This window comes from Lygodium microphyllum, chromosome 9, assembly GCF_053477565.2.
Source record: "Lygodium microphyllum isolate KBCC chromosome 9, Lygodium_microphyllum_v1.1.10, whole genome shotgun sequence".
Classification (NCBI taxonomy): domain Eukaryota; kingdom Viridiplantae; phylum Streptophyta; class Polypodiopsida; order Schizaeales; family Lygodiaceae; genus Lygodium; species Lygodium microphyllum.
In genome coordinates, this window is record NC_141143.1 from 94,606,394 (window position 1) to 94,616,973 (window position 10,580).

At 40.5% G+C, this 10,580-nt stretch overlaps 1 protein-coding gene across 1 annotated transcript; it reads left to right on the plus strand.

The window, feature by feature from the left end:
* The first annotated feature begins 6,631 nt into the window (after nucleotides 1-6,631).
* On the plus strand, nucleotides 6,632-10,081 carry LOC148031312 (F-box/kelch-repeat protein At5g15710-like). Its single transcript, XM_087684836.1, has 2 exons — nucleotides 6,632-7,520; nucleotides 7,778-10,081. The coding sequence occupies exon 2, from the start codon at nucleotides 7,956-7,958 to the stop codon at nucleotides 9,381-9,383; it is 1,428 nt and encodes a 475-aa protein (XP_087540962.1). The 5' UTR covers nucleotides 6,632-7,520; nucleotides 7,778-7,955; the 3' UTR covers nucleotides 9,384-10,081.
* The last annotated feature ends 499 nt before the right edge of the window (nucleotides 10,082-10,580 follow it).

Here is a 10,580-nt window from a genome sequence, read left to right on the forward strand (position 1 = left end):
AAGGGAGAACCTCCTCATGATATGCATAGCACATGCCAATTAGCTAGCTTCTTCTCCTTGCCATGCACATGTGTGTGGAGTGTACACAAATACACAGTGAATGGTAAGAGAGGATTGCCGCATCAATCCCCATGACATGTATATATTGAATTCATGACAATTGCTAGTCAAATAGCCCCTCCTATCATGGACTTGTGTCTATGCATGCACACATATACATGCATGTATGCACACTAAGTCATAAGAGACGATCGTCTCTCATGATGTGCATACCTTGAATTCAGTTCACTGTAGAATTCATGGTGTATGTTGATTGCTAGGCATGCCCTACCACACACACTAAACAACATGTGTGTGTGTGTGTGTGTGTGTGTGTGTGTGTGTGTGTGTGTGTGTGTGTGTGTGTGTGTGTGTGTGTGTGTACACATGTGCGTGTGCATGTGCATGTGTGTCCACGCACGCATGTGCGTGCGTGTGTGTGCACGTGTGTGTGTGTGTGTGTGTGTGTGTGTGTGTGTGTGTGTGTGTGTGTGTGTGTGTGTGTGTGTGTGTGTGTGTGTGTGTGTGTGTGTGTGTGTGTGTGTGTGTGTGTGTGTGTGTGTGTGTGTGTGTGTGTGTGTGTGTGTGTGTGTGTGTGTGTGGAGAGCTTACCTAAAAGAGAAAGAGAAAAAGATTTGATGGGGCCCCATAGGGTTATTATATAGATTTTTAGAGGCCCGCCAAGCTTTTGATAGGGCTTTGCATGCCTGCCAAGAAATTGAAGAAGCCCAATGTGCTTTTATTTTGTTATCAAGTTACCTTTCACTTGCTAAAAGAGTAAATAATAATCAATGTAAACATTTTAATATGATAATCATGCACCTTCTTTACAGAAAAATTTGAGTACTTATGTCGATATTCAATGCCTACTCAAGGTGGCTGATGAAGTTGGTTGATACCTCGAGGCTTTCCCGACCTTAACATTAAAATATGTAGTGCATAGATTGCAACAAAGACTATCTATCCTCAAAATGCTCAAAGCAAGCATGCACTTGTGCTAATGATGGATGCTTTGGGCATGAAGCCACATGTTGTAGAGCTCCCTACCATAGGCTCCTAGGCCCTAACCCAAATTTTGGCCAACAATTTAATTACAACCTTAATAATCCAAGGCAACCCAAAATTTACAACTAGCTTTACAAGCCCGGCCCCCAACTACTCCTAGAGTCGAAATCAATCCCTCAAGAATATCTAAGCCCCCTAGTCCCAGCATAGCTTCCCCCCCTAGTGACCCTCTTGTACATCTAGTGGAAGATTTGCATGATGATGAGGAATACATGAATCATTATGTGGCATATGATGATGAGGGTATCATGATCTTCATAGTGGATCATTGTCTTATTCCAATGATGATGCTAAGATGTGGGTGAGAAAAAGGAACTATCTACTCAATTGAAACAATTGAATATTGAAATTTCCACCAACGAAGGCACATGCCAAGAAATTTCCCTAAGAAGCAAGAACCTTCATTAGAAAATCAAGCAGACCCCAAATGTAGTGAGTGGGGTATTACTCACATGTATCAAGATTTCTGTAAATTCTAATAATCTAATAGTGCAAAAAATGGGTCTACTAGACATAACATCTCAATTTGAATTATCAATGCTATAATCAGCAGCCTGAAAGATGGATAGCTTATCCCATCTACCTATCTCAGTGTCAAACTAGTTACAAATGTAGAGAGTGTGAGGGAGTAAGCGACATGGCTACATGAAGTTCTATCCTTCTCTTCATTTTCTCAAGCTCATCATAGGCAATGCCTCTCTACGTGGGCAACAACAGAAGCAAGATTGTGAGCAAAGGACCATCTAAATAGATCATGGAGTGAGGCTTGTCAATGCATTGTGACTACAACATAGTAAGTATTGCTAAGTGTGCTCAATATATTTACCTTGAATCGATCTATCATTTGGTAGGTTAGTTTGTTGTGCTTGTGCATGTGAGTAGACTAGGTGGGAGATAGTCATAGGCTTCTCATGTCGAGCCTTTGAAATAATAAGGGTGTGTCTAATGGTCCCAACATTGAACTCATAGAGTGCAACGGTCAATATCTTTCAACTTATTTGACTTTAAACATATCAAATTAAGAGCTAAAATCTTAAACTTCAAAGCTGGTAAATAAGATTTCAAAAATCTTGACAATGAAATTCTTTTTGCAATACCAAGGCATACCAATATAGAGTTTGCGGTTCTTTACCTTGTGCTTTACTTAAATCAGGGACAAGAAAGGGTATAAAAGGAATGTTTCCATGAAAATGAGAGATAGATGGTGAAGGCCCAATGGGAATGTGAATATTGTAAGTAATAGTAGACATGAAGTAGGGTGAAAGATTTGGGAGAGAGAGGAGACGTTGCAAAGGCAAGTACACTATACAATTGCTTTACAATCAAACCTAGCAATGCACTTTCTAAAAATGAATTATTAAATATAAAGCTTTGAATTTTTGTTGCCTATGAATGTGATTATCTATTGCTTCATGCCATTTATTGCCTCTACCACTAATCAAACCTAGCAATGCACTTTTTAGAAATTAATTACTAAATATAAAGCTTTGAAATTTTTTTGCCTATGAATGTGATTACCTATTGCTTCATGCCATTTATTGCCTCTACCACTAATTTTCATAGCTAATCACCTTTCCCTTATAAAGCAACAACATTGAATATGCCATAGCACCTCAGTAGTAATGTGTTGTCATTTCTATTTGTATAGACTAACTTTTAGGTATGTAAGCTAAAGATTGAAAACTTATATACATTTGTGCTAAACACAAAAAATACATTTTGTTGGTGACTAACTAATTTGACTCAACATTTTTTCTTGAGATCTCTCTAATGCACACGTGCTATTATTGGGATGATACTTTGCTTTTGATTTCTCCTATGAAAAATACATTACTTTACCATCAAAGAAACACATTAGGATCACATTGGGACCTAGGTTACACTCAAAAAGGTTGGGAAAAAAGATATTCAAAGCTAATATGACATTGACAAAACATCAAACACATGATCTATCATAGGTAAGTACATCCTTGAAACTCTCGAAGTTCAGTTGTAAAAGGTTTATCATACAACGAAATATGAACATGATGCAAGTTTGGGAAGTTGTGTAAGTATGAATATACACACATTTTCATGATATAAAATGCATATTATTGCATGGAGAAATTGGAAAAATGAGCTTAAAGACATGACCTATCTTGAGTTTCTCACATGCCAAATTGAGTCTTTTGGGCCATTATTAGTGATTGATATGTGCAACACACTTTTCATTTCAAGAAAGCCATGGTGAGCTAAATTTTCATGCAAGAAATCTAAGATTCTCTCTTTAGATTCCCAATTAAATTTGTATTATTGTATTTGAGAAGTAGCACTACTATGTAAGATGGTTTCTAGCCATCCCCTTGATGTAGATAAGAACATGTTGATAGAAAAGAGTTGGAATCTTATCATTGTACTACACCCACTAAGAGCTTGTATAATACGAATGACATGATGGTGACCATCTATCTAGCTTCTCCAAAAGGGAGTAGAAATAGGAAGGGTCACATAATCTTATTCTTGTTAGTACATTTATCTCCACAATGACTTCCATTAAAAAAAAGAGTAAGAAATGTACTCTACTGATATGAATGTAACTAACAAAGGTTAAATATACTTAGTTATCAAAGTAAACCTTTTTCGCCTCTGACATTTAATAAAACCTTAGAGACAAACTTGTCACACCTTGAGGCCTTTACATTTTGACATCTAGCATCTGACAAATTTAATTTCATCATTCTCTTTCCATGCCCACTTAAATAATATGCACGTGTGACTTTAGACTTTGTAAATTGCATTCCATGTACTGCACATCTATGCATGAAAGTGCATGCACATTCCTTGATGAAGTATAAACAAAGAAATTTATAGTTTTTGAAAGCATCTGACAAGCATGCCTTTATATTATTATGTAGAAGTTGTACAAGTTTGAAACTAAGCCCAATCAGCATATTATCAAGGCTTGGCAATCACAATTGGAAATGCTTGTACTTCTCTTTGAGTTCCTCGTGGCAAAACTTAGGTCTTGATGAAAAGAGAAAAGTGAATGCTAGCTTAGCTTTCAAGGATTGAAAATTTAGTATAGGGTTCTTTTTGTCAATTCAAGAGGGGCCTCAACATTCTAATAACTATGACATGACTCAATAGGAAACCACTTAGACTATGCATACATCTTGCAGTTTGAGAAGACTGTGTATTGCAAATAATCTATTGGAACCATAGTGCCGAGTGGATAGGAGCATTCTAGATTGAGTATCAAAGTGAGTCACATTGTAAAGTTGAGTGTATTGGCCTTTACACATATCAAGTGGGGGAGTTGTATTTTTTAAAATGAAATCATAAGCTTGCCATCATCCGAATCAATTGCATGATATGCAAGAGGCAAGTTTTGTATGTAAAAATATCATGTTCACAACACGAACAACATGGACTTGAGATTTGAAAATGTAGGCATCTCTTCAAAGGATTGGGTGGTTACCCTGAATACAAAGTGGGTAGAAACTTTGTAAAAGAAGTGCATATAAGTGGTGGGTGGGAACCCTTGTACAAGATATGTGTAAAGGTGGTGGGTGAGCTCTTTAGGGAAGAAATGTTATTGCAAGAATGGATTTTTGTTATTGTTGCAAAGTTGATGGCACTTTAGGTTCAACACACGCATGCACACACATGCTTTTGTCCGCAGGAGCACTTCTTAATCTAGGCAAAGTGTTCTCGACAAGGACCAAAGATACAATCATGTAGTTCCCTTTTGTCATGGTAGCATTGAAGGGCATGCAAATTCTAAAAATGTGGGGTGCATTCACGTAGGGTCCAACAATTGTAAGACATCATGCTATTCTAGGTTTTGTGTACAACCTTAACAATATGACAAATGTTGTACAAGCTTTCATAGAAATGTATTTGGAGCTAATGCCAAAAAACTTAGGCCTCAAACCTTCTTAGCTTTTAGTAAATTTTATAGTTTTTGTCATTTTAGTATTACACTAGATATTTTTGAGGTTTATATGCTTTAAAATTTTATAACTCAATTTTAGATGTTCTTCTACGATATTTTCAAAGTTCATATAACAAGAAATTTTGATTTTGTGTGGACATTGAAATCGCCTTGTTTTTTTTTTAATGATTTAGGATTTTCAGTTATCTCCTCTTTTGTTAATCTTATGCTTGACATCTCTATAATCCTTGGTTGGGATTCCCTTCCTAAATCACCTTTCAAAGAGAGACATCTTTACCTATAGGAGTGAGCTCCTCATTGATGGGCCCTAATATGTGTAATTGCTAGTGGGCTATATGAGGTAAATTAGAGAGATTAAACAATGACCTTTGAGTGCAAAAACCTTAATGTTTCCCTTATCAGCATGGATCCTTGGTAGTGCCTCTTAAGAAGTACCTAATTATTAAAAGGTTTCCATTGGGGAACTTGAGCTAGAAAGATGCCTAGTGTGTGAAGCTTTGACAAAGCCCCCTTCACATTCGAAAGTATAACTCTATGTTAATCCAATGGTTTATAACTCTATTGTAAGCCAATGGTTTTCGTAATTCAACATAATGGATTGTAATCACAAATTTAAAAAAATACTCTTGCTTCGCTTAACCCATTCGGTCCCCCCCCCCCCCCCCCCCCCCCTTTGGTAGTTGAATAAAGGTGCTACTAAGGGTTGGGCCACTCCACATGAGGTGTCGAATGTATGGACCCTCATTCCCCAATAAGGTAAAAAAGATGAGAGGACAAAAAACAATGTGAAGAATAGGTGTAGGATCGTTTTCTTCTTGTATATACATTTGAGATTTAAAATCTCTATCTTTTAATTTTTATGTTGTTGCATAGTGCTTGATGTCTTCTTGGTCCCCTCCCTTTATTCCTCAATTGAAAATTCCATCATCTCTAAAGTGCTTTCATCCACCATTGACTTGTATCCACGAAATTTATTTTCTTTGTGATGCCCTTGTGCAAGTTTAATGTGTCCCCATCACAAGAGCCACTTAATGATCTACTACATAAGGTACTTACATGATCACTACACCCCTTGAGGCTTATTTAAGGTCAATAGCTAAATCTAGGATACCAATCCATTGAGCTATGTTCCTTCATGCATTATGTGCCATCTTTTGGTAAAGGGATGAGCCCACACAATGTGTTTGTATATGTGTGCTTGTACAAATGTGATTGCTATGTACAACACATAGCTAGACCCTCAATTGTTTACAAAGATCAACCTCTTATAGATAGAGGTTTCAAGAACTTCTAAGATGATTGAGTGACCTTCATTTTAGTAATTTGGGTAAAACTTCTTTAAAAACCATGCACAAAACATTCAACATCAAATGTGACATGTTTTGGGTGAGGCTTTGTAGGGTTGTATATTTTTTGGTGCCTTGGAGGCATCATCCTTCACACCCCCGGCCCACCCTCCCCTTCCTATTCACCTATCATATATGGTCTTTGTTAGTTTGAGTGCGCGCTGAATTAAAGGGCCTTTTCACATAATGGCTTTGTTAAGCTATATAATGCATCTAACAGCCTACATAAACTATGCTCCTCTTTCCATAAAATTTCCTTCTAGGGCAAAGTTACAAGCATAAACCATAGTTTCTTTATTCCTTGCTAACAACTATGCAAGACATGCGCAAAGACCTTGTTGTGCAAATGCTTGAGTTCAAACCCCCTAGGTTGTGCTTCCGAGTAGCACAAATATCTCTTCAAGTTTACTAGTCGGTTAGTAATGTTTCTAATCCTCCTTAAACAATAGAAGGTTTCAAGGTTCTAACCTCTCTCTCTCTCTCTCTCTCTCGGCCCTAGGGCCTAGGGGGCCCCAAGAAGGGGGAAAAAGGAGAGAAGCAGGTATTCTAATTTGTGAATTCTTGCTAGCACCAACACGCGAGATGCATATAAAGAACGTCGTTCTACTCCTTTTCTTTCCTTTGGCGACGTCGTGCTGCTGCGTGGCCTTCTCCTTCTCCTCCTTTTCGCCATCTCCTCTCCTTCTCTCTTCCTTCTCCTTCTTCTTTATTCTTCTGCTTCACCTTCTACTCCTCCTCCTCCTGCTTCCGATTCCTTCTCCATTTTCTTGCCACCAGCCTTTGGCTCTCCTGATCGCCGATCCTTGCTCCTGAGCCTGACCTTGCAACCGTCGTTAGGCGCGTTTAAATGATCACCAACAGACGACGTCTTGTCTCGCCTATCTTTTGACCCAGCCCTCGTGCCTCTCCCCGGCATCCGACATCACCTGCTGCCAGCTGAGGCGTATTACCACACATAAATTCCAGAAAGAAGCCTGCTGCGCCATAGCTGCGAGGTTGAAAAGGGTACGAAAATACTGATTTCAAAGAAGCAGCTTTCGAGGGCGGCCGACTTCTTCTCTCCAGAAAAAGAGTCAGCATATGGAAATAGTATAGTCAGATTAGGCCATTGAACAACTTCTGACTCATGGAATCAGGTAAGCTTCGGATCAAGATGTGAAACATAGTTTTCTTCAGAAGCAAGCAATTAGGCAAACTTTTAAACCTGTCTTTGTAATAGTATATAAGAAGGTCGATCAAAGAAATTTGTCCTTGTAATATCACATGAGCAGGTCTATCAAAGAAATTTTCCTATTCGAAGATTGCATTTGTATAGGCCGGACAAGATTCTAAGATTGAAATTGACAACGTACGGTTCTCAGGATCGATTTCTAAACTCTAGATTGGTGTGCAGGTACTCAGTGCAAGACCTCAAGAATGGATTATTCCCACGTATTAATTCACCAAGCTTTCTCCTGATGATCTGCAGCAAGGTCGTGAAGCACTTTGACAGCAATCGCCGTTTTCTGATCACAATGCTTTTTAATCCATCTTAGCCTCCATTCGTTTGTGGTGGCTCATCGTGGTAGAGCATGAGCTTGTCTTCAGACACGTTCTTTAATCCTCCGAATAAGCTAGTGCGGCGTTCTCTAGCCATTCAATATGCAGATTCATCTTCATTTTCCTGTGAAGTCAATAGCGACTTCAACATTAATGTCCAGGGCTGGTGCTTCAACGACAGTGCCTTGCTTCACTCTTATCAAAGAAACGGATCAAGATCGGTCGCCGGTCATGTTGACAGCTGCACATTAAGCAGCTTCTTGTCTAATACTTCGTGCTCGTCTTCATCGTCAGCTTCTTCTAGTTCGAGCGTCTGTTTCTTCTGCGGGGCCGTCGCCTTGCAACCCTATCTTTGGAGCCATCTACCTCTAGAAATTATCGAGCGCATCTTGGCCGTTTTACCAGTGTCAAGCATTTTTCGTTTCCGAGCAGTCTGCAAGGCGTGGCGGTCACTGGTCTGCTCGCCCTCATTCCTCCATCTCAGAACGCAGCTTATGATCTCTACCTCCCTTGGCAATGCTCAAGAGAGCCATGATCACAACAAAGCCTATTTCTTGGCTCTGAATCGATCTCGCTATCATCAGCTCTCAGCTTACGAGGTGCGCTCCAAGAAATGGTACGCTTTCTCTGTGGATTTCCTTCCTACCGACGCGTACCCTGTCGCGGCAGCCAAAGGTCTCATATGCTTCCTTTCGTCCAACTCCGAGACCGGCTATGCAAGCCTGCTGGTTTGCAATCCGTTAACAAAAAGCTGGAAGGAGCTGCCGTCGATGCTACACAGGAGGGTGCCATTGTTCATTTCTATGGCCGTAGACAGGAAGTCCATGACCTACAAGATATTGGTGGCAGGTTCTCTCCAGGCTGGCGTCGGCAGCCATCAAATGTACAAGAGAACAACAGAAATCTACGACTCGGCGAAGGGAGCCTGGATTCTTTGCGAGTCGATTCCACAAAATGAGCAGATCAGCCGAAACGGCGGCTCGATAGAGCATTGCGGCTACTATCTCTGCCTGACAAGGGGACTCCAACAGACCAGCAGCTATGGCCTGCTGGCCTTCAGTTTGCAGAAACAGGTGTGGATCAAGATGCCAACAGGGAGGATACCTGGTTATTCAAAGTTCAGACATTTGGTGGAATGCGGGGGCAGCATTGTGATCGTCGGGAAGGCCCTCCGTCGCTATGTGCTGGGCCTCTACATATGGTGCTTGGATCCGACTACCTTCAGATGGAAAGAAGTAGGCAAGATGCCTCGTGCGATTTGTGAGCAGTTCTTCAGCTCCCCTTCTGAATGCTTCTATTGCACTGCGCAGGGGCACCTCATCTTCTTTTGCCGTTACTTCTACAACCAGGGCCTCGTATACAACATCAATGAGAATTCATGGCAGCATGTCGCTGATTGTCCTCTTCTCACTCATCCATTCCTTCTCCCCTTCGAACCAGGTTTAGATCCTGTAGATTAATCGATATAGTGTTTGCTTAGTCCTTAGTTTGACCAGATCAAGCCGGCTCCCCTTAAATCGAGCGAGAGGGATCACACAACAATCCATTTAAAATTGCTTCGGCACTTACAATTGTAGAACCATTAAACAACACACTGACTTTCGTTCAGCCAATTAGACATCTGTCTGCTGTAGACCGTCGATCCTCGCAAAATGTACCAAGATGTTCATCAAACTTTTGAGACCACGTTCTTTATTGAAAAGATTAAAAGACTGCCTTTTTAAGTCCATAAGGGTAGAGGCACGCGCCAGTCCCAGACTCTGCGTCTGGGAGGTTGAATTGCATAATTGCCATCTAAATTCAGGTTCAAGTTGACGGGCCCCACAGTTGTCATCGCAGTTGCAGTAGACATTTAACGACAGATGGTAAGAGTCTAGATCAGAGAAGACCAGAAGAAGACGCAGTGGGTAGCAGACGTCCAACTTGACACTAGCCTGAACCCTGATGTCACAGAGAGGGTCCTCGATTGGCTGCCAATCACCGGGGCCTTCACAGAGGTCGAACTCTACAATAGCCCGCGCGTGGCGCAACTCTAAGTGGGCACCCATAGAGCGAGCCTCATAATGTCTAATTCCGTGCTTAATGTGTGAAAAGCATTATAGATCATGAATCGCCATTCCTGTCCATTCTACAGTCAGCGATTCTTTGAATAGTGAAATTTGTCGCCCCTTTAGTGCTACCCGTTTGCAAGAATCTTGATTTTTAACACAGACAATCTGCCGGCTTTCACAACTTGGAAGTTGGACGTCCATCCAATCTCCACGGTCACTTGTTTAATCGATTAAGCAGCAGCGCTATTATGGCCTGAACTCTTATTACACGGACACAAGTCCAAAAGCTAACGGTTCCACCGTTCCGGACTCATTTATTTATAATGTATAGACACTAAAATATAGGATATTTTTAATCTCTTATGTTTAATATCTTTGGATCACAATAGTGAGGATTACAGCCAGGACACTCAGAGTTTAGTTAGAGAACAAGCATCTTAGCCACATCTTTGTTTGTTTTGCCAAGCATGCGGCATATTCCCCAAAACCAATTTACTGTCGTGATTAGCTCCTCCCAATTCACCTTTGCATATTAGTTTGACTCTAGCTTCCCACAAGCTATGCAAAGTGAACGGTCTTGAGTCAATCCAACTCTCTATGCGGCAT